Source organism: Pempheris klunzingeri, chromosome 13 (genome assembly GCF_042242105.1).
Source record: "Pempheris klunzingeri isolate RE-2024b chromosome 13, fPemKlu1.hap1, whole genome shotgun sequence".
Classification (NCBI taxonomy): Eukaryota; Metazoa; Chordata; class Actinopteri; order Acropomatiformes; family Pempheridae; genus Pempheris; species Pempheris klunzingeri.
The window spans coordinates 17,906,758-17,933,887 of NC_092024.1; the positions used below are offsets into that span (position 1 = coordinate 17,906,758).

At 42.5% G+C, this 27,130-nt stretch overlaps 1 protein-coding gene across 1 annotated transcript in view; it reads left to right on the forward strand.

The window, feature by feature from the left end:
- tnika (TRAF2 and NCK interacting kinase a) overlaps positions 1-27,130 on the forward strand; it is a 57,579-nt gene that overhangs the window by 27,231 nt on the left and 3,218 nt on the right. The window contains exons 3-30 of the mRNA XM_070842310.1: positions 731-787; positions 1,825-1,950; positions 3,784-3,894; positions 5,452-5,542; positions 6,366-6,496; positions 6,592-6,646; positions 7,359-7,437; positions 7,559-7,734; positions 9,121-9,187; positions 9,279-9,477; positions 10,395-10,511; positions 12,783-13,001; positions 17,054-17,218; positions 17,832-18,098; positions 18,818-18,924; positions 19,210-19,325; positions 20,058-20,155; positions 21,233-21,301; positions 21,684-21,790; positions 21,984-22,086; positions 22,296-22,445; positions 22,561-22,660; positions 22,861-23,031; positions 23,244-23,387; positions 23,649-23,783; positions 23,997-24,097; positions 24,304-24,453; positions 26,478-26,637. Of these exons, the coding sequence (XP_070698411.1) occupies positions 731-787; positions 1,825-1,950; positions 3,784-3,894; positions 5,452-5,542; positions 6,366-6,496; positions 6,592-6,646; positions 7,359-7,437; positions 7,559-7,734; positions 9,121-9,187; positions 9,279-9,477; positions 10,395-10,511; positions 12,783-13,001; positions 17,054-17,218; positions 17,832-18,098; positions 18,818-18,924; positions 19,210-19,325; positions 20,058-20,155; positions 21,233-21,301; positions 21,684-21,790; positions 21,984-22,086; positions 22,296-22,445; positions 22,561-22,660; positions 22,861-23,031; positions 23,244-23,387; positions 23,649-23,783; positions 23,997-24,097; positions 24,304-24,453; positions 26,478-26,637 (3,571 nt within the window). The remainder of the gene's footprint in view (positions 1-730; positions 788-1,824; positions 1,951-3,783; positions 3,895-5,451; positions 5,543-6,365; positions 6,497-6,591; positions 6,647-7,358; positions 7,438-7,558; positions 7,735-9,120; positions 9,188-9,278; positions 9,478-10,394; positions 10,512-12,782; positions 13,002-17,053; positions 17,219-17,831; positions 18,099-18,817; positions 18,925-19,209; positions 19,326-20,057; positions 20,156-21,232; positions 21,302-21,683; positions 21,791-21,983; positions 22,087-22,295; positions 22,446-22,560; positions 22,661-22,860; positions 23,032-23,243; positions 23,388-23,648; positions 23,784-23,996; positions 24,098-24,303; positions 24,454-26,477; positions 26,638-27,130) is intronic.

Below are 27,130 nucleotides of genomic sequence, written 5' to 3' on the forward strand. Positions count from 1 at the left end.
TGGTTTTAGCGTCTCTTGCCCTGTTAGCTTCATTAGCTGATCACAGCCACAGATGCTCTGTTGCAAACGAACCACTTGGGTCTTCCATTCGCCCCTCAGCATCCAATCTCTCGGTTCCTCGCCTCCAAGCTCCCCCAGGCATTCGCCTAGCCTGGATATTATACAACACAGTCAAGTCTGTGGACACTGCCAACTGTGTTATTGACCACAATTTGCCATTTTTAGTGTTACTCTGATTGGACTGATGCTGCAGCTACAAGTCAAATCACAGTGACATCGTGGGGTATCAAGCAGTCTAATGCAAGTCCTGTCGTGTCCTTGATTTAAAATCGGCTTAAGGACACTGTATTTTCTGTTGCTTTCTTCTGGCAGCCACCAGAACCCTCAATACACAATGGGCATGTTAACTTTAAATTTGGAAAAAGTTGGAAAAATGTCACACACTTTCATTCACCAATCAGGATATAGTATTTTTATAGTATTGTTATTTGATTGGGCCATCTCTGGGAATTCATGTGTACTACAGGTTTTTTAATGCAGTGTTTGAGTCATAGAGACAGATGTCTGGCATAACTGTGCATGTGCTGCAATTACCTGAGGAAACTGTGAACTGTTACATTGACATTGGCGTATTTCCTCTCTCGTTTCTCCTTCCGTGCCTTCCTCTTTGCGCTGCTTTTATTGTCTCCCTGTGTCTCTGACTGTTCCGCTCCTTTCCTCCTTTCACCAGGGTCGCCATGTTAAGACAGGGCAGCTGGCAGCCATCAAGGTCATGGATGTCACCGGGGTAAGACACACATATACGCGCATACACTCTCGCACTCACACTCACGCACGCACCCGCATGCAGCAAATCATCTCAAGTGATTATACCACCGTCGACCATGTCATCTAATTATGAGCGATGAGTCAGTGCAGGCGTGTGTGTGTGTTTGTGTGCGTATGTGCGCACGTGTGCATGTGATGTGGCAGAGAGGAAATGAGGACAGGCCTATTGCCATGGTAATATTAGCTGGAGGTATTAGGACAGCAGTGTGGTCTCAGGCGTGTCTGCAAAGCAGGAGGGAATCTCAGTTATATTTAGAGATCCTCTCACCCTACGCCTCCCTGTCAGCACTCAGCTGCCAGCAAAACAATGGAGGACTGCAGAAATGAAGCAACAAAGGAACTGGTGAATGAATGAATAGGAGCATTAATGAATGAAGAAGGAAATGAACCCATGCAGATGTATGAGGATGAATGAATGGATGAATGAACAAGTGGTTAAAGCAACAGAAGTATTAACAATGAATAAACAAACAAATGAGATTGTGTGAATTAATGTGCATGAAAAAAATCAGCTTAAATACAATACAGATAATTGACTGTATTAATTAATGATTGCTGATTAAATGAAGGGCAAACACAAAATTGCTAACTAAATGAGCTGCTACTGAACAAAATCAGCTTATGAAAAACAAGTGTTTTTGTTTTCATGGCTGATGAACACTAAATTGAAGTAATCAAGGCATAATTTTCTGACATTGTGCATAATGAGTAAGAAATTACAGCCACCATAACAACTTGTTTCAAACAACTGTTTTTGGCTTTGTGGCAGTGACCCCCTAAAACGAAAGTAATTAAAAAGTAATGCTGTTATTGTGGAATATTTGGAGCCCAGCTGTGTGCTTTGCAACAACAGTTTAAATGGATTCAAAATGCAAATCCAGAAGCGACTGCGCTCCCTTTGCTCTATCACCATCCTATTAAGATTTCAGAGGGGTCACAAATGGAGGTTGTGGTTTAATACCTGTTGATTTTGCTCTTCTTGTGTGTGTGTGTCAGGATGAGGAAGAGGAGATTAAAGCAGAAATTAACATGCTGAAGAAGTACAGTCACCATCGGAACATCGCCACCTACTATGGAGCCTTTGTCAAGAAAAACCCCCCTGGCATAGATGACCAGCTATGGGTAAGGCATCATTTGTGTGTGTTTGTGCATGCCTTTGCCTGTTTTGCAACCCTGTGTGTGTGTGTGTGTGTGTGTATGAAATGGAGCGTAACACAAAGAGAAGATGGCTGCAGTCTCTAAGAGAAACAGAGCAGAGCAGAGAGAAGTGACTTTTCCATTTTTCACTGTTATATTTATGTGAAAGGAATGAGTGTGTAGTTTGTTCATGCACACAGTGACCGAAGGTTTGTGTGCACTGGAATATGTATATATATATATATACTTAATGTGTGTGTGAAAGATATAAAGGATATGAATGAGTGTGTGGCTGGCTGGCTGCAGCAATAAATCATGTGTTAACACGATCTAAGGGAGCTCTCTCCTCTCTGATCGTGTAGCATTCATCACACAACAATGAGAGGACACATACACGCAAACATATGCATATACACACAGCAGCCAGATCTACTGCCTGCATAATTCCCTCTGACTCAACAGCTGCCTGTTTTCCCTGTGTGTATGTGTGTGTTAGGTGCCTTCTTATGTTTATGCATGTATGAGTATGTTTCTTGTGTGTTTGCATGAGGACACGTGCATAGCCTTGATGAGAGGCTTTGGCTATTGCTCGCCAACTTCTTCTCCCGCTATAATCCAGAGTGATGATGAGGGGAGCTTGAAGCAGAGCCAGAACTGACCAGCTGAACTTTTGCCCGCATATCTCCACGGATGTAATGCTGGGGTGGATGATTGAGGAGAGGAGAGATGAGGGCAGGAGGCAGCTAAGGATGGAGAGAAGAGAGAGATGGACAGAATGGACACATTGTGTTTGGGTCAAGAGATGGTCTGATTTACTAATGTGATATCATGACCCCGTTGAGTCAGTCTATGCAGAAATTTATGTGGTCTCTGTTGAGTGCGTGAAGAGAGTCCATACCATTGGCTGTGTCTGGTTAATGTGCAGTGCTTTCAGTATTACTGATGCTGTTACAACAATGTGATTATGTGTATTTTCTTTATAAAATGCATAATGGTGAAGAAAGTACTTTTTTATTCAGTACACATGTTCCAATACGGTATTTAAAAAATAATACATCATCAATAGATATTGGAATTTTGGGAATAATACAAATCCATTAAATATATGTCAAACAGTCAGTACTTTTTGTGATAAATATATGTCAGTTAAGATATAAGATATAAGATAAGAACGAAAATAATAGGCAACTAATTTGACAATGTGTTTTGTGATTTCTCAAGCAGAAAAGCCAAACAGTTGACAGTTCCCTTTTCTTAAATGGGAGAAGTGGCTGCTTTTCTTTGTCTTACATAACAGTGACATTTCTTTTTTTTAAATTTTTTATCCTAAAACAAGAAGCTTGATGATGTTACCTTGATCGCTTGAAAAGTTTTCTCTGGTTTTCACAAAGCAGTTTTCACAGTTTCCGATGTTTTACAGACCAAACACTTAATCAGTTACTAAATAATTAATGGCATTAATAATAATAATTAAGCTAATTAATCGCTATTGAAAATAATCATTCATTTCGGCCGTATTTTCAAAGATGTAATGGACATTTATTTACAGTAGTTATTTAAAGTAGTTAAAAACTTAAACTTGAAATAGAAACATTCTCTCCAAATCGATGTATTTGTAATAACTTGATATAGCACATAATATCAAAGTTGCTGATTTATCGCTCAGACTTTAGTACTTTGATAATATGACTAAGCACAAAGAGAAACCTGGTTATCTCGAGTTGCTGTATGGGAGTCACTGGTTTGTTTGGAGCAGATCCCAGACCAGATTGCTTCCTTTTTGCAGAACAGTCAATAATTGACCTTGTGTGTTTGCAGCTGGTCATGGAGTTCTGTGGAGCCGGCTCAGTGACAGACTTGATCAAGAACACCAAGGGCAACTCTCTGAAAGAGGAGTGGACCGCTTACATCTGCAGAGAGATTCTCAGGGTAAGTCACCATGTCGCCAAGTCAGACCTCGAGCCTCTATGAAAGTCACAGTCAAGTTACTGTGTAAGTAATATGCCTTGTCCTCCATGAGCAAACAATTATCTGTGGTGAGGTTTTCCTTCTGAATTCATGAATAAGACTGTGAGAGCTGTGGGAGGAAAAACAGTGGTGCGATGATTCATAATCGCTGTTCACAAGTGTATAGTTCATTTTTCCAGGTAGACACAATTTATGGAAAAGAACATTCTCAAATATTTTTCAGTTCCACGTTGTAACCAAGAACTGGTTAATGTTCATCTACTCACAAACCAAGGGTACAAGACATTACTAGTCTGAATTCTCAGCTCAGATAATCAAGACTTATAAGTTCAGCCATACAATACAAAGATACATTAGCACACGTTTTTGTTCCACCATAAACATCATTCTCTATTGTTTAATTATTTAGTGTCCCTAACTGCATCCCTATTGTGGTGCAAGTACATTGACTGAATCAATCAAATATTGATTGATGCAGGTGAGGCAGTAAATTTTGCCTTCAGTTTTTGTTTAAGTTTAATAGCTTCTTCACACAGTATTCTCAGTTCATCACTATTACATAACTGACATAGACCTGGACTATGATAGCAATCATCAGTTGTTTGTGGTCCATGACAACTGTTTTTTTTTTGGAGTGACGTGAAGCAATGAACTGAATCTTCTTGGGAAATCTTATTCATTCTCCCAAATCATATCTCTACTATCTTTTTTTGTGCTGAGGGTTATAGCCTCAAAGGGAGAGCAGCAATATATCACTGCATCTTGTCAGTTATATGCAGTGCTGCTCTGAACTGAAGCAACAATGGCTTCCTTTCATCCACTTTTATTTATTTTTCACCCCTCATCTCTCATCTTATTTTGTGCTCTCTGCTTTTTCTCCTGCTCTGATTCCATCTTCCCCTTAATCTTTGTTGCCTCTGCCCCTTTGCATATTGTCTCTCTTCTTTCCCTTTGTTTTTCTTTTTTAATCTATTTTTTCTATTTCTGTGTCTTTTTCCTTTCTTCCCTCTGTCCCTTTTAGCATTGTTACCTCCCTGTCTGCCAGCTGTCTTACATTCCCCTGTGTTTTATGTCAGCTGTTTTACAGTCAATGCAAGAGGCTTCACTAAAATGATAATTAATAAACTTTCAAAGCACAAATATCTGACACATTACTGTGTATTGCTTGGATATAATACACCAAAGTTCCTATGTATGTGTAGATTTAATTTCAACAATAAAACATTTACAAACAGGCTATGCTAGAAATAATACTTCAGCTGGTGTAGTTGATGCACAAATACTGTTGCTACTACATCTACTTCTCTGACTACTAAACTAAAATTACTAATAAGACTTCTTATAGTACTTCTATGGCTGATGCTCTTGCAAAGGTCAGAGGTCAATGTCAGGTGCAAGTCCCGGTCAAGGGCACTTCCTTTTAGAAATGAGCTCTTTATGTTATGATAATAATAATCGTGACTTGGCACATTGCTGCAGTGGCATTGCTTCACTGTGTGTCTCTGTCGCTGTCTGCAGGGTCTGACTCATCTCCATCAGCACAAGGTCATCCACAGAGACATCAAGGGACAGAACGTCCTGCTGACTGAGAACGCAGAGGTCAAACTAGGTCAGTCTGTCATCTAAGCCCACTTGACAAAACGGCTTTAGGACTGAGAGGGCAGCAGGTTTCAGATGTCTGTGAGGGTCTGTTTGTGTGTGTGTGTGTGTGTGTGTGTGTGTGTGTGTGTGTGTGTGTGTGTGTGTGTGTGTGTACCATTTATTACTCAAGTTGTGGGGACATCAATCAGTGTACACAGTCACAGTGTGGGCACTTGCCTTTGTATTGAGGGCAAAAAGTCCTCGTAACATAAATCATATCATTTGAGGATGAAGACCTGGTTTAAGGTTAGGATTACATTACGATTAGGGTAAAGGTTAGGTTTAAAGGTTAGGCAAGGCAGGTCTCCAGGAGATGAATGTGAATTAACGTAATGTCCCCTTAAGTAATGGAAGCGTGTGTGTGTGTGTGTGTGTGTGTGTGTGTGTGTGTGTGTGTGTGTGTGTGTGTGTGTGTGTCTTTTCTTTCTTCTTTTATGCTGAATCCCAGCCTACTCATCTCTCTGTAGCTCTGCCACTGTTCATGGTGCAGATTGCTGAAGAAGGAACTCTCTGTCTCGCACTCCCCCTAAAGCCCAGTGGGGAGGGGATTATAAAGTGTGTGTGTGTGTGTGTGTTAGTAAATCGCGCCAGCTATTGCAGGTTGGGTAATTCGTTCCTGTTTAGAGTCCATAATAGAATTTGGTGAAGCCCACCGGTGCGCTTGTGCATTAGCACACAAATATATACACACACACAAACAAGCACACAGTGGAAAAACAAAGATTCAAATAAACTGCAGACTATATCCTGAGTTATTTTGTTTTCTGTGTGTTTGTGTATTTGCTCTGTAGTGGACTTCGGTGTTTCAGCCCAGTTGGACAGAACAGTAGGGAGGAGGAACACGTTTATAGGGACACCATATTGGATGGCACCAGAGGTTATTGCCTGCGACGAGAATCCTGACGCCACCTACGATTTCAAGGTGCTTCAACAACTTCTTGTCCTCTCAGGAATTTTGTCACTTGCGCTTTATTTGATCATCCAGAGTATTTATGCACCGTGTCTCTGCCATTACAGAGTGATTTATGGTCACTGGGAATCACAGCAATAGAGATGGCTGAAGGAGCACCACGTATGTACCCAGTCAATAGCCCTCACCTCTCCCACACATCATTCCTTGTTGCTGCTCCATTAGATCACCATAATCAGGAGTCAGATAATTTTTCATTCCTGGCCAATACATCTAATTTTTAGTTATTATTTTAATGAAGGCCAAGAAACTCTTCCCATTCATTACAGTATTCTTAGAGGTACTTGTAGACAGTCATTATGAAGATTATCATAATGACATCGTTTAGTTTTGTCAAGGTTGTTCAGTTCTAGCTCCAGTCTTCGGTAGTCTAGTGCTGCATTTTGAAAAGAGACCTCTAACTCGACGAGACTATTTCAGTGTGTGTTTTAGAAATTGAACATATATTGATGTAGATTCAGTAAACGCAAAGTAATCATGTTAATTGGTGAACACTACCAGCAACGTGGCACACATATGACAAGCTAAAAGCTGTGAAAAAAATGTATCCAAAACATCTGCCACCTGGCAAGGTTTGACAATGTGAAGTTTGAATATTTAAGACCCTAAATTACCTGAAGTTATAGCAGTCCATGCACAACTGTCTTTTTGTGAAATGGACAACCAACTTGGATACAAGAAGACAAGACCTAAGTGTGCATGTTTTTTGTGTGTGAAACACTGATGGAATGGTATCAATGATAAAGTTTAGCACAATTAGCTAGAAATATTCACCCTAACTCACTTATGTTTGGTACTTGATGTCTGACTTCAGCACTGTGTGATATGCACCCAATGAGAGCCCTCTTCCTCATCCCGCGCAACCCTGCGCCCAGACTCAAGTCAAAGAAGTGGTGAGTGTGTATCTTGAAAAGTGTGTTAGCCATGTGTATTCGCAAAGAATTCAGATCAACCTCAACAGAAGAAGGATAATCAGTTCAGACACTTTTTTGTGTATGTGTTGTGTGGTTTTAGGTCGAAGAAATTCCAGTCGTTCATAGAGAGCTGTCTGGTGAAGAGTCATGGCCAGAGACCCAGCACAGAGCAGCTCCTCAAGCACCCGTTCATCAGAGATCTGCCCAATGAGAGGCAGGTCCGCATCCAGCTAAAGGATCACATTGACCGCACCAAGAAGAAGAGAGGAGAGAGGGGTAAGGAAGAACATGTGCTGTAGACGTACACGTATGGATTCAAACACATATGTACATAGATTTACACACACACGGCAGGTGGGGCAACAGTTTCATTAACTAGTTACGTATGATAGGTAGCAGTGTTAGTGGTATAGCAAGGGCGGTTTATTATTACAGCAAACAGTTGTTTAACAGAAGAGCAATTGGTATATTTGTTTACAGTGCAGCCAAACAAACCCACAGTGTTTTATAAAGATATTAGTAAAGGAAATCATTCCATTAGCATGACCCTAACCATAAATAAATTTCACGTGGCACAGGTGTGAGTGAGAGAAAATGAGCTTTCCTGCTAGAAAATCTGTTCTACTTCCTGGTTACCAGTGCTGTCACTTGAGTCAGGGAAGAATTGATGACTGATTAGGATTGATGGACTAATGACCTGGAAGAACTACAGGCTTTGTCAACTCAACTAATCAGCAAATTTCCCTGCAGTGAATTTCAGCGTGGGCAGTTTTTGTTGAACCTGCTCTGTGAGCAGGGTTACTCAGCTATCTCACTCAATGTAGTACACACTGAGGTATTATTACTTTTATTTTTTTATTACACCATTGATTGGACATCCGCATGAAAAGTGGCAAAGTTCCCTTTAAAGCTTATAACTTGAATGTGCAACATGCCCAACCTTGACATTCAGTGTGTGGCTGAACTACTTTGTCTCACATACAGTATATGCAAAGCAAAAAAATATTGAGATGTAATGCTCTTTCAGATGTGCATACACGCAAATTCACACACACGAGTGCTGTCACATTTATGGTTTTCAGTAAGGCAGGAAATAAAAGTGACAGACTTCCATTATACTCCACCAACACACACAAACACACTCTCCGTCAGAGTGATCGACTGACACTCGCTCACAGAACTGCAGCAGAAAGAACCACATTAGCCGCTTCAAGAAACAACATACTGCAGGGCAGACATCGTGATGATGTATAGAAATGTCTTGTCATTGTAGAGACTGTGGCTTTCTCCAGCTGTCACTTTGTCACATTCAGAGGACAGGTCCATGTGGATGTGTCTCAGGAAGAGCTGGGCCACTTGTACAGCCATTTCGATTTAAGCCCTGTGTGACTGAAAGAGCTCCGAACTAATGTTCTCCACCTCGCTACACACAGTAAAATTACAATTTATACTCTTATTCAAAGAAGCTTAAAGAAAGTGCCTTCAAGAAGTCTGGGAATACCAAAACTGTGGCAGTGTAGTAATGAACAAAGGTAACTCAAGTGAAAAATGAAAAATGTGAAGTGGAATGGGTTTGCTCTCTGCTGGTTATTACCTTTATTCTTTTGTATTGCTTTTCTTCTTTTAAAATGTTTCTCTCTCTCTCTCCTCTTTCTCCAACAGATGAGACAGAGTATGAGTACAGTGGCAGTGAAGAGGAGGATGAAGAAAGAGACATGGGCGAACCAAGGTCAGTGCCACAGAACAACTTTTTGCCAAACAATATTTAACATCTTTTCATTTGCTCAGAATCGTTCTGGTTCATACCGCTCCATCCTCAGCTCCATAATCAACATCCCTGGAGAGTCGACCCTGAGGCGGGACTTCCTGCGCCTGCAGCTGGCCAATAAGGAGCGTTCAGAAGCACAGCGGCGGCAGCAGCTGGAGCAGCAGCAGAATGAGGAGCACAAGCGCTTACTGTTGGCCGAGAGACAGAAACGCATAGAGGAACAGAAGGAGCAGAGGAGGCGGCTGGAGGAGGTAAACAGGAAGGGGTCAGAGAGGAGGCTGTAACCATGACCTTTGACCTTGGCGAATACATTTAGCTACAGCAGCTTACATATAAAAACATACATGAGTATATACATTTTAAACATGGTCAGCCTGAATCTACCTCTTTACCTCTGAAGATTATACTGGGTAATATCAGTTAAATTATTAGTCACAGAAATGTATCAGCATTGTAATCTTATTTAACTGCTCTCTCTGTATTCACACACTGAAAGCCAATGGAAGCCCTCTGTTCGCTCTCCAGGCTTTGACTTTAAGTCCTGTTTGCAAACATAACTAGTCCCCTTCTGACAGTTCAAACACACAAAATCTTTCATTCACTATTTGATTGTGGCTGTAGGAGAGAGGGAGAGCAGTACAGAGACAGACACACACACACGAACACACAGCCTTTCCCCAGTGAGGGACACTCTTAGTTCCAGAGAGCAGGCTTACAGAAAGAAATCCTTAGCCCATAATCTGTGCGCTCTCTCTGGGTTCCCAACAGGGTTTGTCTCCGAACGCACGGCTAAGCGCCATGACTCAACTCAACTAACATGACCTCTCCACTCAGGGCCAAGTGTGTGTCTGTGACTCTGTGTGTGAGATCAAATACACATATGTTTGTGCAAGCGTGAATGCATATGTTTGTATTGTGTGTGAATGTGCTACAATTCTTCCATTATTAGTAGAAGAATCTAAGCCAAGACCCATTGTGGAAGGTCTGAAATTTAGTAAAAAGAAAAAAAAAAAAATCGCACAGAAAGAAAAAGGATCAAATAAGTTCACATATCAAAGTTTAAGCATTTGTGTGAGAGTCTCTGTTGAGACACGATTTCTTAATTTGTGTGAAAACATGTGTGTGTATAATGATCCTGAATCTTCTCGTGCCTCTGTTCTCCCGATAGCAACAGCAGCGAGAGCGTGAGCTGAGGAAGCAGCATGAGAGGGAGCAGAGGAGGCGCTACGAGGAAATGGAGCAGCTCCGCAGAGAGGAGGAGAGGAGGCATGCAGAGAGAGAACAGGTTCATACACTTACTATGATAGTAATTTAAAACATGCATACTGTATGTAAGCAGACAGCATAGTACCACAGAAATCTGTAACATGATGACAAGTCAAGTCCAAAATCCCTAATTTGCCCTTTTGTTGTTTTCTGGCAACATCTTCCCCTGTCTTTCTGAGTCACTCTGATTTTACTTGTCTCCTTAAATTACCTCTATGATGTATTTTCCTACTATTTTTTTTTTAGGAATTCAGTTTCAGATACACACAACCCTGACATTTTAAATCTGAGTATACATTGGGTTTTTTTGCCCTTCCCCTTTTCTTGTGACGTTATTATCTTCTACTCAGCTCCTAGATCCTGCATGTAGACTACTTAAAAACTGCCACCTCCTTCTGATTATGCCCATCCTTTTTATCCACATGTCAGTTAAACTGCTTATCAAATGTTATTGCGACATCTTAAATCTTTCAGAAAATAAAATGCAGAAGAGAGATGCCTCCCCTCCAAGAAAACCTGTGTGTAGTAAGAGATAAATAATTTTAGAAGAGTTGTTATTGTCTTTAGTGTCAGCGGTTCGCAGAGGGGAATAATCAAAACATGCCCTTGTCAATATTAGCTGGCTGTATTATGAATTATGATAACGGCTGCTCTGCCATAATCAACTCCAGTGGGTATGAGAATGCTGATAGTTTTAGTGGACAGATATTTAATGGTCAAAATATACAAAAACATTGCTGAGTTGCTGAATTATTGTTATTAATTAGGTAATCAATCTTTTCAGCTTAACTTATTGCATACTCTTAGCTAAATATTTTCGACTTTTTTGGTTCTGCTCTCTATTTTTGTATTTTGCTCTGCATCTTTCCCTGGACATCTTTCCTGCTATCTTTTAACAGTTCTTTTCCCTAGTCCTTTCACTGAACTTAAGCTGCTCTGGTGTGTATTTTCTGTCTGTCCTGTTCCTTCTTTAACGCTTGGTTGCTCTCCTCCTACGCTTTTCGAGTGCTTTGGAAAGATAATTTCGTACCTCTTTTTTTCTGCTGCCTCTTTGTCATGTTTCCTTTGTAACACATTACAATTGTTCGAGAACACGGTCCTCTTAGCTTCATCTGGCTTTTGACTGTCATCTTCTGTCCTCATTCACAGCCAGCTCAGGAGATCATGTTCTCTATTTCTCTTTCTATCTCTGTCTTTCCTGTCTCCGTCTGTATTTGGATGTTCAGATTTCCTGATTTTTCTCTCAGTCTATTTCTATCTCCTTGTGCCGACATGCTGCTCAGGAGTATATCCGTAGACAGCTGGAAGAGGAACAGAGGCAGTTAGAGATTCTCCAGCAGCAGCTACTACAGGAACAGGCGTTACTTCTGGTAACCATAGCCCTCCACGTGCTATTACTACTCCCCATCTGTGCTGTGTGGCCCCCTATCCCCACTGCATGCACCTGAGTGGCAGTTGTACAGAGGAACTGACTCTGTGGGAATCCACAGTCTGAGTCATTCAACCTCTTAGCTACAGATTAGAGGAAAAGTAATGAATTGCGTATCTCCAGTGCTTGTGTTGAATTTATTCAGATCACTAATTGCATGTACGGTACAATTAAGTTTGCTGGATCTCAAATGATTCCCCAGAGGATGCAGAAAAACCGTTTTGTCACCCCCAATCATGTTGGCCCACACAAAGTGGGAACATCCAAGAGAAAATAAACAGTTTTATTTTCCACAACAGGGTTTCTATCAGTGCCCAAGTCTTGTCTAGGGTAACAGCTCTGTGCTTTATTAGTGCAAGGAATTCACAGTATGTCTTGTTGATATTTGGCCACTGCTCCCTGGATCCTATTCGAAGGCAAATTTGTTGAAGGAGGCACATAGAGAGCCTGAAAGGAAAACTTTTGAGATCCAGCCCATGAAAATGCCAGAGGCCACAGCAATGACTTCACTCACCACAACCCAGGGATGTGTTGTGTTCAGACAAATGGCGTGCTCCCATTCCCTCCCCTTGTGCCATCATTCCTGCCTCCATTCTTCTTTCCCTCTCAATACCGACCCTCCTTTCACCTGTTTCATAAGATTTGCCAAAGCCTTGTATCTGGTAATTTCATTGTCTCCTTTATCCATCATCTGCCTCACAAATGTGATTGTAACTGTGCAAAGTGCGTGTTCATGTTGCATATTTGTGGTTGCAGTTGTCAATATTTGTTTTTATCAGGTCTGTTTTGTATGATTTGTGAATGCACGACTCTGCATATGACATTAGAAACAGTCCTGTCTCTCTCTCCCCCCCCCCCAAGGAGTACAAACGTAAGCAGGTAGAAGAGCAGCGGCAGGCAGAGCGGCTACAGAGGCAGCTCCAGCAGGAGAGAGCCTACCTGGTGTCTCTACAACAGCAGCAGCAACAGCAGCAGCAGCAGCAGCAGCAGCAGCAGGAGGGAAGGCAAGCAGAGAAGAAACCGCTTTATCACTACAAAGATATCATCAATCCTAGTGACAAGCCTGCCTGGGCTAAAGAGGTAAGTCACAACATGCATGACGTACAAAAACATGCATGTACTTATATGCACAATATGTGATGAGTTATTTACCTAAATGTGAGGAAATGTACCAGCTCTTAGGAAACTAATGTGCAACATATATCTATGTATTGGTGTACAATGTACACACCCAGTGGCCTTATTGTGTTGATAATATCTTACTCAACAGGAGTTACTAGATGGGGCAGTCCTTTGAAGAAAGCAGGACGGGGGAAGTGGGGAGACTTCACTTTTTGATTCTGAAGATTCTTGATTCTTGATAATTAATTAATGCTGCTGTTCTGATAATCACACCGTGATGTCTGCTTTGTGTGTGTTTGTTTTGTTGCTTACCCTCCTCTGACTCTGACTCCTAGGTCCCGAAGCAGCAGCATGTTCAGGGTAATCCGCCCCACCCCCACCTACGACATCACCAGTCATTCAACCAAGCGGCTTCACCCCCTGGCTCTCATGGCCAACACAGAGCTCAGGCCCCTAGACGAACCCCGTCCCACAGTGCCCAGCTCCTCCCGACCAATGTCCCCCATATTCGTATTTCTCTAGACCCCGGAGAACCCCTGGATCCAGGGCTGAAGCAGGAAATAAGTCAGCAAGTCAGAGAGTTTAGGGCTCAGAAACTCAGTCAGAGGGGCCGTAGCCCGGGGCCCATTCAGAAACATGACCAGGCTGCTGGCCAAGGTCCCAGTAAGGGATCTAGTAAGAGTCATAAAGAGCATTCTAGTCAAGGGCCAGTCAGCCAGTCTAATCCAGTACCCAACCCCTATCATCCATCCAGTAATCAGAAAGAGAAGCCCAGAGACAGGCCTCTCTCTGTCCCCAGTCAGGCAGCCCTCCAGGGGCTAATATCTCTGGACCCACAGCTTAAGGCCCTGCAACCTCATCCTCAGTCCCCTGGACAGGTCCAGAAACCCCAGTCTGCATCTAACCCTGTTTCCAACCATGCAGTCAAACTGGTTAGTCACCATCGTCGTGGCAAGTCTCACTCGCCTTCCTGTAGAATAGATGTAGATATAGAACCGGAGTACCAGGGAGGGTGGCAGAAAGGGATAAGGCCAGCTGTCAGCCACGACAGCCTTACTGTGCCCTCAGACTGGGAAATCACAGCATATGGCCAAGTTGACCCCCTCTCTCAATCCTTCCCTGACAGTGCTCTCCACTCGGCCATATATAGACAAAGAAACTCCTACTCACCTGCTTTCAACAGTGACAATCTTATTCAAATCCCTGACAGCAATCGCTGCCTTTTCCCTGCTTCTGGTAGGGGTATAAGAGGAATGAGGTGTGGGAATGGAATAAGCAGTAGCTCCTCCATGTGTGACCTTAGTGCTTCTGCCCCAGCAGGCGCCCTCAAACAGGTGCTGGCTGAAGGCAGACAAATGAGTCACTCATGTGAGCACAGGATATCCAGATCTCAAGACATTCCAGCTCCTTGGTTGGGCCTTTCTCCTCGCACCTCGCCACAAAACTCACCCTCGTCCTGCCCAAAGTTCTTAAGCATGTCTTCTGTCAGTACCTTGTCCCCTCCACTTTCTCCTGAAAACTTTGTGTCCAACATGGCCCAGGAATCTTCTACACTTATCCACAGCCACCTCCTCTTGCCCAGCCACAGCTACAGTCCCTACCTCATCTCACCTGCCTCTAGCCCTCGCTGCTCCCCATATAGCTCTCCCTTTGGATCCCAGACCCAGATCTGCATCAGATCTGTAGGGGCAGAGGGCTAGACCCTTGCCCAAAGCACAAATATGCAGGAACACACACACACACACACATTTTTGTACTTCTATATTTGTATGACGGAAGTAACGCCTTCCTTAGTCGCAAAACCTAACCTTAACCATCATCAACTACATGCTGAACTCTTATCTTAATTATTGTACCCCATCTGTCTACTTGACATATGATTAACTCACAATTTAAAAGGACATACTGTTGATTACATACAAATCAGAAAATCGACTGCCTCTTCACTAGAATCTAATCCTAAGCACAACCCCTAAAAACCAAATATTCAAGTATGTCCTCACTTTTCAGAAAATGTCCCCATCTCTCCAAAGATAGGAGTACAAGAGCATACGTACATACTGCGCATACACACACACACACGCATGCACACAATGTAAATTAAATTTCTGTAAATGTATCTACATTAGTTTCTACAAAGTGTGTTCATTTTCTTTTTAATTTACAACTATTTTTGAATTTCATATAGCTGCAGTTTTGTTCTATTTTTTTATACTGAAAATATTTTATTCTGGGACTGGGATTCAGAGGATTCTTGCCGATATTATGGGACAGTCTCTAATATCACCCCTAGTCGGTAGCTTAGTTCACCAGAGCTCAGGCCCAACCCCCCACCCTGCCAGCCACATTGTCATCCTAATCACCCAATGCCCCACAAAGCACCATGGCACAGCCGCTCCTGTCCATATTGGTGTCGCTGTCATCAGGGAAACCCACCCATCCCAACTTCCTTTTAGGTCAGTCAAGCAGACAATTGAATCCCGGCTTGATGATGGGTGCTGGCCAAGTGGTGGTGGGATACTTCTAACAAACCTGAATCCTCAGAGGATTCCCTCTGTCCTCCATCTGCTCTCTCATCTTTTTCTGTCCTTTCTCAGTGTAGATGCAGCAGTTGGCCATAATTAACTTCCTCTGATGCTCTGTTTTACCCCTTAGAAACTCTGCAGTAGTAGAAAGACTTTTTGGGTGGTAGTCTGGAGATAAACCCACTGCACACAAATGAAGCAAAATGAAGAATTTAGCAATACCACCCAAAAGGTTTTTCTCCTGTAAAATAACCTCATAATAGTAATCTCTTTTTCTTTTAAAGGTTAGTTGATGCTCATCCTAACCTTGATCACATACTGCTTCCACAGATTGTTTCTCATGACGCATCAAATGTGTCTTTTCCATTGTACTTAGGTATTGTGTCTACAAATCATTCCTCCATCAGTACTGAATCACTAATAAAGTTTTTAGGAAGTTTTCTGCCGCCACATATGTCATAGTTGTCTTATTGTAGTTGACTTCATAGCAGGAAACTAATATGAAGCTAAGATATGAGGAATGACACAGTATTGCATAGTTGTTCAGATCCAGGTCATAATCTTGAATAATCCCACTAGATTATGAGCTCATGTGGAATTACAGAAAGCCTCCAAAGGGGATAGCTCTCACTGCACATGCATGTTTACCTGAGGGGCTATTGACACTATGCCCTGATTGAGCCATGACTCAACCCAACCTCACCAACCGATGAGTAGATTGTTTAAAGTGGAGAAGTGTGATTTGGGCAGCTGGGAGCATTCCTCAGAGCCCTCTCTCCCTGCACGTCAGATAATCTGATAATCTGATTACACTGGCAAGAGGAGCTTTCTGCCTTCCCCGCTCAGATATTCCGTGCTTGTTGACATTGACACACACGCACACTCCCACAAGTCTGTAGGAAAAGTCACTCGAACTCTTATGTGCTCAAAGTTTCATACGTGCGCACGCACTACCTTTGCACGTCTTCAAATCCATAATTCTGATTTTGAATGTGGTGTCGGCTAAAGAAGATTAGGGATGATTCTTGACCTTTCCCCTTAGCCATCAAACACTCTTACTCCTCAGCCGTATGTGGGGCATTTAGACACGCATAGACTTGTATGGGACAAACAGGGAAACATATCTACAAATACGTCATGTGTGTTTTGTGCCCCACCTTATCATCCATTCCTTTAAGGGTTTCTGTGGAAGTCTGGATTTTGTTCCGCTATGTAATTTGCCAGAGGAAGGCCAATAAAGCAAGTAGAACAAGTCAAACTGAAACTCTCAGAGCAGCAGGAGTCATAAACATAAACACAGATGTACAAATAAAGGAAAGCACAACATTTGATGTGAGAAAACGCACAGCATTGTCCCACATGGCTGAGTGATAAGATTGTCTAGTGGCTTGTAGGGGTGCATGGATGCCCACAGGGGGTCAAGTGTGGTGATTGGTTGTCCTACATGCTGGGTTGTGAGTGACAGTGGTATGTGACCTATCCCAGGTGGAGGAGCGCTCTAAGCTGAACAGACAGAGCTCCCCAGCGCTCCAGCACAAAGTGTCCAACCGCATCTCCGACCCCTCCCTCCCTCCCCGCTCCGAGTCCTTCAGCAGCGGGGGCATGCAGCCCGCCCGCACCCCACCCATCCACCGCTCCATTGAACCACAGGTGTGTGTGTGTGTGAACCACAGGTGTGTGCGTGTACCAGTGTGCAAAACGAAGCATGTGAATGTGTGGTGTGTTTCCCACAGACGAGAATATCCAAACGTAAAAACACAAACCTCTTCGTTCCTTGTACCATGAACTCCTTCAAAAGTCCATGACTCCATGTCAATCTCTCTCTCTCTCTCTCTTTCTCTCTCTTTCATTTCTCCATTTTCTTCCTTACTATGTTCCCCCTTTCTATCTCTAATTTTCTTCATCTCAATCCATTCTCTGCCATTGTCTTCCCCTATAATTCTTCATTGTCACCTTTTCATGAATTTTATTCTGTTATCTCCTCCTCTTCTCCTCACCTTTTGTTTTCCCACTGTGTTCAACTGTCATCCATAAATTTCTACCCTATTTTTTCCTTCTTTCCCCCCCTCTATGTTTGAAACTTCAAATGTTTATGCCTCCATTCTTTCCATCCCTTCCTACTTTTCAATACATCCTTCCTACCGCCTCCCTTCTCTTTCCTCCTTTTTTCTTCTCTTCTATCTGTGCACCGTTATCGTCCTACCATCAACCCGACTCATTCCCCTCATGCCTCCTTCTATCCTTCTCTCTGTCCCTGCTTCAGATGGCTCACCTGGTTCCAGTGAAGACCCACTCCAGCTCAATGTCCGGTTCTCAGTCTCTGCAGGACCAGACGGGCTCAGCTCTGGGTGAGGGTGTCAGCACGGGCTCCCCCAGGCCCGAGATGCCCCGCCAGAACTCAGACCCCACTTCTGACACCCCCGGACCTCCACTGCGCGTCACAGGCAGGGAGGAACGGGATCGGGAGCGGGACAGAGACAGGGATCGGGACAGGGCCGCCTGGCTGAGAGAAGAGGACATCCCACCAAAGGTCAGAGAATTACAGTCAGAAAGGAAGACTGACACTCACTAATGATGGTTTTCTAGGAGAAGAAATATTTAAAAATGTTTTTGTTTTTTTTATTGTTTTGATTTATTCTTTTTATTAGTTGAAACATTATGGTTTTTCTATTATGTTTTTATGTTGTAGCGAATTTTGTGTTTTTAATTAGTTTTTTTTACTTATAACTCTTATAAACTCTTTGCATCAAAAGCATCAAGGTAAACACACACCATCATCATTCCAATCGCATTTCAAATCTGATTGGATTAGGCTTAGTCTTTCTCGTTTCTTTGGTGGTTGATGTGTAACCTTGCATACAATGCGTGAAGTAACTCTAGTGAACTCAGAAAATTGCCCACTTTTTAATCAGCTTTTGCAAATCTTGAAAAGAGTTGGTGGACTTAAACCGTTAACTTTGGTACAAGAAAATACAAACATGGCACAAAAAGCATGCCTTGCGGAGCAGTGGCTTTATTTTAATTAGACTTTTTTTGTCATTGTTAATTGTGACAGGCGTAACACTACAAGCCGATCAACATTACTCAATAACCGGGCATTTAGAGCACCACCTGCCACAGTTTAATGGATCAGACTTTGTTTTTTGTTTTGTTTATCAATTTAATTTTTAAAAGTTTATTAATGATATGATTATAAAAAAATATTCTGGATACAAGCTTTGAACCCTTTGCTGTGCCGTGTGTGTTCAGGTCCCCCAGAGGACCACTTCCATCTCGCCAGCCTTGGTCAGGAAGAACTCCCCTAATGGAGGAGTGGGTCTGGGCCCCCGAACAGGTTCTCAGCTCATACGGGCCAGGTAAAACAAATATGAGCACAGTGTCCACCCCTAAACTATCCCTTGCATTTTTGTTGTATGTCTTAAAATATAATTTAATGCCATTACAAAAAGTGGTGCTGTATAGACTGATCTAGATGTTAAATTAGATTATTTAGTAGAAGCTATTGATTGCACATATTCCATCATACATATAATCACACATATATTCCATCAAAATTGTCCAAAATATTTAAAAACATGACACCTCTACAGTGCATATATCTGCTTTATATAAGTATGTCAAATGTTTTCCTCCTTTTTCAGTAACCCAGACCTGCGGCGGTCGGAGCTCTCTCTGGATGCCATGCTGCAAAGAACTTCCTCCAATTCGTCATCTTCCTCCTCCCCTTCATCTCAGGGAGGCTCAGCTGAGAGGAGAGGTAGAGAAACTCATGTACTCACTGAAATAAAAAATGCATACACACACACACACACACACTCACTGGCACACAGACACAGACACTCTTACATGCAAACAATTAAAAACCAGTGCATGTTCTTGCTCTTGCATGCATGCAAATGCAGCTAAAGAAACACACAGCCATCCACATACACTCACAGGGCTTCACAGAGTTTCAGAGGCTATCAGCGGGACATTGTCAGTCACAGTTCTGCTCTGATCAACCTGTCTGATGTGCCCTGTTACTCTCAGCCTCCGGAGAGAGATAGAAGAGAGGAAATGAGAGAGGGAGATAGAGAGAAGCGTAAAGGGATGTGTCAAACAACAGGCCAGAGGGATATCTAAGATATGCATGGCTCTCCCCTTGACAAACACATGGCAGAGAGAGAGGTTGAAGTATGGTAGGATCAGTTTTCCTTCATGTTTGTTGGTTATTACCATTTTTCTATGGGGTTGACAGTAAATATGGCAGAAATGTAAACAATAAAACAGATATTATCTAGATATCGTAACAAAATATGAAATTGTTCCAAAATATTTGAAAAAATATTTGGCAACATACTTTCACCCACAATGTAATGACAGGATGATACAAATTTTGAATTTAATTTTCAATGGGACGCCTGTCATTTCTTTTAAGAATTTTCTTTTTTCTGATGATGCCTAATTGTGTTTGTTGGTCAAATGTGTAATTATTACCTCACTCTGATAGGTCAAACTAAGCAGGAAGGATCCCCTCCAGGAGCCAATCAGGAGGCAAAGGTCAAACAGGAGGAGGGCCGTGAATCAGCCAGGCCTAGCAGACCTGCAGTGAGTTACACAACACACACTCACACATTCACTTTCTATCACAGCAATCTCCTCTCTGGGAATCTTCTACAGGCCTCTTCTCCTTTTTTTCTGCTATTCATCTGGTTCTGTATTTCTTTCTCTGCCTCCCTCTCTTTGTCCTTTCATTCTTCAGAGCTATAAGAAAGCCATAGATGAGGTTAGTAACACCCGAGTCCCATTTCTTTTAATCCGGTTTTCCTTTGCCTCAATCTTCAGAGCCCCTCTTTTTCCCCTGGCATGGTGGCGTAAATCGGTTTTCATAAGAAAATTACACTTGTTTCTTTTAACTTTTAAAATATCGGTATGAAAAGGCATTGGCAGTGCACGTGTGCTTCTACACACATACCTGACAGAGTGTATGTGGACGCGTGCTTGTGCGGATGTGCGTGTATGCATGCATGTGTTGCGTGTGTGTGTGTGTGTGGGTGTGTGTAACCTGAACTGCCAAGCACCTGAACACTCTCTGAACCTCTTTTCCTATTTCTCTGTTGTCACGGTTACTGGTCAGGAGGAGCTGGTAAGCCCACCGTGTATGACGGTCCTCCCCCCCGTCTGCATGATTTGGTCTGATCCTTCGGCCGGGTTGAATGGGGAGGGAGAGGAAGGGAGGAACCTCGGGCCAGTTGGCATGGGGTTGTTTGGTAGAAGGGATGCAGATTGACGCTGCGCTGCAGTAGTACATCAAGCCTGATTATCTTTCTTCCTCTTTTCTTATGACTCATCTAAGTTAATATGTTGCTTGTGAGTGATCAAAAGTGCTGATCTGTGATCACTTCTTATGTCATAAAATGAAAATTCGGGTGTCGCTACAGAAAAAGTGGTTTCAGATAAGCACTCTTGTTCCCGGACACCTATGTTTACAGGCCCGGATGTTTGTGTGGCAACAAATCAGTTCATGATGCTGATGGTTCGTCTCACTCTTTGCCCCTCTCTGCTCCCCTCATCCTTGTATGTGATTTGGCCTCTCAGTCCTCAGGTTCTGAGACTGATGATACTGAACCGATGAAGTAATTGACTTTGGTTCCTTCTCGTTTCCTATTCTCTTTCTCTCTGTAGGACCTAAGTGCATTGGCTAAGGAGCTCAGAGAATTGAGGGTAGAGGAGGGCAGCAGACCTCCAGTCAAGGTACAGTGACATTTGTAATAGTGATGATGAAATAAATAAATAAATAAAAAAGATAATAAAGCTAAAAGCCTATTTTCATTGCGGTCCTCATCAAAAAGGGAAAGGCGACAGGTCTTCATTTCAGGTTAAAAAACAAAACATAAAACAAACACTTATTATTGACTATTGTCTACTACGACTACTGCTGGTTTAAAACTCGACAGGGTGCCTTTAATTTCAATAATTTCACTGTAAAGACTACATAAGTCATTAACAAGAAATGAGTCGAAGTGAGTGAATGAACATGAATTGCTGTGTGAAATAAAACTCTAATAATTTTCTCTAAAGAGGGTTTCTTACCAGTTCTCTTCATTTTGCCTCTCCCGCTTGCATTCTAATAAAGGTGACTGACTACTCGTCCTCCAGTGACGAATCAGATAGCAGCGATGACGACGGCGAGACAGTGGGGCATGATGGGACTGTTGCTGTTAGCGACATCCCCCGCATCATGTAAGTTGTCTAATCTGTTTTTGTTTTCCCTGCTCTCTGTGTTTTTTCAAGCTGGACTTGTCAGTGTTCATTTGTGTTGAGATATGCATTTCTTTGGAATATGCACTATGCCAGTAGCTTGTCAGTATAGTTTTGGCAGAACTGCTTTGTAAATAATTGGGTCTGTGTGTGTTTTTGTGTGTGTGTGTTGCAGGCCAGCAGTGCAGAGCAGCGGTGAGTCGTATGGAGGGCTGACAGAGGACTCTTTGGGAGATGCCTATAACAGCTCCAAGGACGGCACTCTAGTGATGAGAGAGGTGATGAATGTGCACACGTACACGCACGGAGCAGAGAAAATGCTGTTTCTCCTTCACATTCTACAAACTGAGTTCATTTTGCTTCTTTATCGCCACTTTATCTTCTTCTACTGTCCTCACTTCCATGTAAACTCCCCTCTCAACCTCACATCTCCTCCTTCCTTTGTTTCTCAACTCTTTTCTCTCTCTTTTTTTTTTCTGTCTCTCAGGCAGAGGAGAGGAGGAGAGGTGGTCACACTGAGAGTAATGGGTTTGGGAATCACAGTAACCATGGTAACCTCCCTGACCTTGTGCAACAGAGCAACTCTCCCTCAGCCACACCCACCTCGGCCCTGCAGGAACTGAGCGACATGGCTGAGGTCAGACACACACACACACACACAGAGACACACATACACACACACAAAGGCAACTTTGGTAGTGTGTCTCTGTAGGCTGCTGCTGAACAATTCCTCCCTGTATTCTGTTTTACAGTTTGGTGTGGGCGGCTCCAAAGCGTCCTTCACCCCATTCGTTGATCCACGTGTCTATCAAACCTCCCCAAGTGAAGACGACAATGAGAACTCAGCAGCAGGTAAGCAAAGCACAGTTAAGCTCTGGTCACCCATTTTACATGTTCAACCCTTTTTAACTTTCTCTTATTGTCAGACAGTTTGTTTAGTGAGACAGGTGACTTTGTTGTTTAGGTTTGGGCCAATAATTTCTACACAAAACAAAAAAATGACATATTTCTTTCTCTTTTCTTTACCTTTCTCTTCCTCTGTGGTATCCCAGCCATGTTTGCTAATGAGCTGCTGAGGCAGGAGCAGGCTAGACTAAATGAAGCCCGGAAGATCTCTGTGGTCAATGTCAACCCTACCAACATCAGACCCCACAGTGACACACCAGAAATCCGTAAATACAAGAAACGCTTCAACTCTGAGATCCTGTGTGCCGCACTCTGGGGTAAGAGGAAACATCCTCTCTCCTAAATATCTCCATCTGTGTTTTTTGGGTATCTTTCTTTGTCTCTGACACTTGTGTGGATGTGTGTGTGTGTGTGTGTGTGTGTGTGTGTGTGTGTGTGTGTGTGTGTGTGTGTGTGTGTGTGTGTGTGTGTGTGTGTGTGTGTGTGTGTGTGTGTGTGTGTGTGTGTGTGTGTGTGTGTGTGTGTTTAGGTGTGAATCTGCTGGTGGGGACAGAGAATGGTCTAATGCTGCTAGACCGAAGTGGACAGGGAAAAGTCTACAATCTGATCACCAGACGGCGCTTCCTACAGATGGATGTGCTGGAGGGGCTCAATGTGCTAGTCACCATATCTGGTAGGTCTAACACAGACACACTCACATTGTATGCACATACACAAGTACATGCTTATGTACACATCCCACACCCACAAGAGATACTTCTTCTACCTTCTTCAAAGTACAGTACAAATCAAGGTCATCAAGGTCAATCACAATAGCCAAATAATCCATTGTGTGCCGTTTACAACCAAGTAGATAAAGTGTTTGGGGAAATTTTTTTGCCTCATTCCATTTAAGTTGATCTCAATTCTTTCTCCCTTTGTCCGCCCCTCTCAGGGAAAAAGAACAAGTTGCGTGTCTACTACCTGTCCTGGCTGAGGAACAGAATATTACACAACGACCCGGAAGTAGAGAAGAAGCAGGGTTGGATTACAGTTGGGGAGCTGGAGGGCTGTGTGCATTATAAAGTTGGTAAGGATGTGTATGTGTGTATGTGTGTTTGACCATGTCACTGCATTTTTGGCTATGTATCTATCTATCTATCAACTTTTGATTCATCAAATGTAATATACACTATATGGGTCAGGTTGTTAAAGTAAAAAATTTTAGACTGTACATGTTTGAATCAAGCCACTTTTAACTCAGTCTGTGCTCAACATGTGTGTGTCTTTGTCATGTATCCAGTAAAATATGAGAGGATTAAGTTCCTGGTGATTGCTCTGAAGAACTCTGTGGAAATTTATGCCTGGGCTCCCAAACCCTACCACAAGTTCATGGCCTTTAAGGTAGGGGAGCACAATGTGCATACTGTACATATATTGTATGACCACAGACCCAGCATCTTTCACAGAATCAATGATTTCATTGTTTATTGCTCCTCACTAGTTCCTTTACTCCATCATCGTCCTCTATCCCTGAAAATCTTTGCTTTCCCCCCCTTCTCTTCCTTCTTCATTAATTTTCTGTCTGTTTCTCTCTCCCTCTCTGTCAGTCGTTCACTGAGTTGCAGCACCGTCCCCAGCTGGTTGACCTTACTGTGGAGGAAGGTCAGAGGTTAAAGGTCATCTACGGCTCCAGCGTGGGCTTCCATGTCATTGATGTGGACTCGGGCAACCCTTACGACATCTACATCCCTTCACATGTAAGTGCAGGCCTGGACTTGTATATGGGTGTGTACCAGGCTTTCTGAGTAAGGCTGATTCAATTCCAGTTAATTTGAATGAAGAACAACACACACACGTGATGCACATGCACGCAACGGGGAGGGAAAACCGTTTGGTTTTTTTCTGTCCTTGTTGTTCCTGTTCTCCTTTGCCAAGGTCAGAAGTGACTGGTGCACTTTCTCATGAGAATTAGCTTTTAAGAATACAATCACTTTACCCTGACAAATTTCCTCTGTGATTGATTTCCTGTCGTGCAAGTAAAAGATTGATGGGTATTTTACCTCTTCTATCATTACTTTCTTTAGTTTGCTAAGTATGGTGCATTGAGCTTGGACTATCCATGTTAAGTACACACATTGTAGCTCAAATTTCTGAAGTGCTCATATTACAGACCATCAAGAAGTTGTAAATACTGCCAAATTTCCCCTTGCAACAAAGGTCATCCAAAGAGCACAATTGTCAAGAGGTTAGCATATTCTTTTAGCATACTTCTTTTCCCCAAGGCAGAATGCAGTCATTTATAAATTCTGGTCACTCTATCATGCATGGAAGCTTGGTACACCATCAGTAGTTGTCCATTTGCGTGCTTGAATGTGAATCAGTTTTGGTACTTACATGCAGATTAGTTTGTTTCGTGGTGGCTTCACTAATCACATGCTTTTTACTCAAATCAAGTTGAAACACAGTTCAGTCAAATTCTTTATTTAGTTGCAATATTTCAGTAAATATAAACCACTGAATTCAGATGTAAGGACACCTTGAGGTAGCCTGTGTTGATGACACAGAGCAATTGAGTTCATGCACTATAAGACTTATAATTAAAGAATATTCCTAACCGCTTGAGGTGATTGCCTTTTCTAATTTTTGCCTTTAATCCGTGCTTCCTCTCTCTCTCCTTCCCTGCCAACTTCTCTTCCAGTGTGCCAAACAGATGAAGGTGACATCCTGCCATCCACCCTTTAGACTAGATCGATAGATCTTTAGTAAAACTCCATAGTGGAAACACAGAAGTACTACGTGTCTATGTGCAGTCACGTCATTAGAGTAGAGATTAATGGATAATTTAGCTAGAAATAGGTTTGCATGAATAAATTCATCTTACCCTCGGGACACATACCAGCAAGATGATTGGTCATGCTGGATCCAGAACACAAAGCTGCAGAATTAAAGCCTAATTCCACATGTTTATTACAATAATTGGTATTACTTTCATTTGAATTGCAATTTCATGTAATGCTTTGCTGTCATGTATTAATCACGCACACATCATATATTCCAAAAACTGCACTTGGCCTCATCAATCAACAACACCACGGCCCGATGCAGTGGTTTCGTAAGGTTACAGTGCTGCTGTTTTCATATCTTACACAATGTGTGCATTGCTTCCATAAAGTAGTCAAAGTAAGCACAAGTGTGGCAAGAAGTGCATGCCATTCAGCAGAGCTCCTGTGTAAATGCAGTTTCTCAAGGGTTAAGATGAGTTTTTTTCATTGCTGTGTCACTCACTTGTTTTACTGACATGATCCTTTGTTGTGCTTGTCAAGTGTAGTCTTGAGTCAAACCTCAGGAGAGCCTGCAGGCCAAAATAATGGGGTTAGTCTCTAGGTTACACTTTTGGTAAAGCGCACAGATTGAAGCTAGGTCTGTGTGTGTCGCTGTTCCCAAACTCTTCTGATGTCATTTCTGTTAATTAAGGTCAGAGAAAAATGCTATAGTTTGACAACTCAGTTATTAAACAGAACAAGGCTTCTCGGACAACAAGCCAAAGTCTGAACCAAAGTCTGATATTTGACAGCCTTGTCAGGGTCCACAAACTTGTTCTTTAGAGGATTACAGAATGCAGGCCGGTCCAAAAAAATGCCAAAGAGCCAGCCAAATTCTGTTGCATTAAAAGACCACGATGAAACCTCTGTAATATTTTAATCTAATGTAGATTATGATTACATTTGACGGATTTAATTAAAGCCTCTGAAATATTTGTGCGTGTGTGTATCTGTAATAGATCCAGAGCCAGGTGACGCCCCATGCCATCGTGGTGCTCCCTAAGACCGATGGAATGGAGATGCTGCTGTGTTACGAGGACGAGGGCGTCTACGTCAACACCTACGGTCGTATCACCAAGGACGTGGTGCTACAGTGGGGAGAGATGCCTACCTCTGTTGGTATGTTCCACCCATGTGTGTGTTTGTGCACGTGTTGATTTAAATAGATTTTTAGATCAACACCAAAGTCATTAAAACATCACAAAAAATAGCCAGTTCAAATATGTAAATTAAAAAAACACCAAACTTGAAGTTAAGAGGTTCAAATAACTACAGTGATGTATGCCGGTGCCCACTTTGGCGCATGTGTGTGTTGCAATGCAGATCAAAAGTGGTGTGAATTCTCTGAGAATTGATCTTATGAGGGTTCACTTAAGGTTTAACTGCATTCAAAAATCAGTTCATAAGATCACCCTTCACAGGAAGGCCTACGGACCTGCTGAGCAGGAACAAGAAAAAAGAGGTTTGAGAAAAATGGAAAATTGATGTAGATGATCAATAGCAAAGGTAAAAGGTGTAAGACAAAGAGAGAAAAAGAGAGAGGGGGTAACCAAGAGCCTGGAGTCCAACAAAAGTGTTGGAAAAGTGTACTGCTTGTAGAAGCACTGCTTCA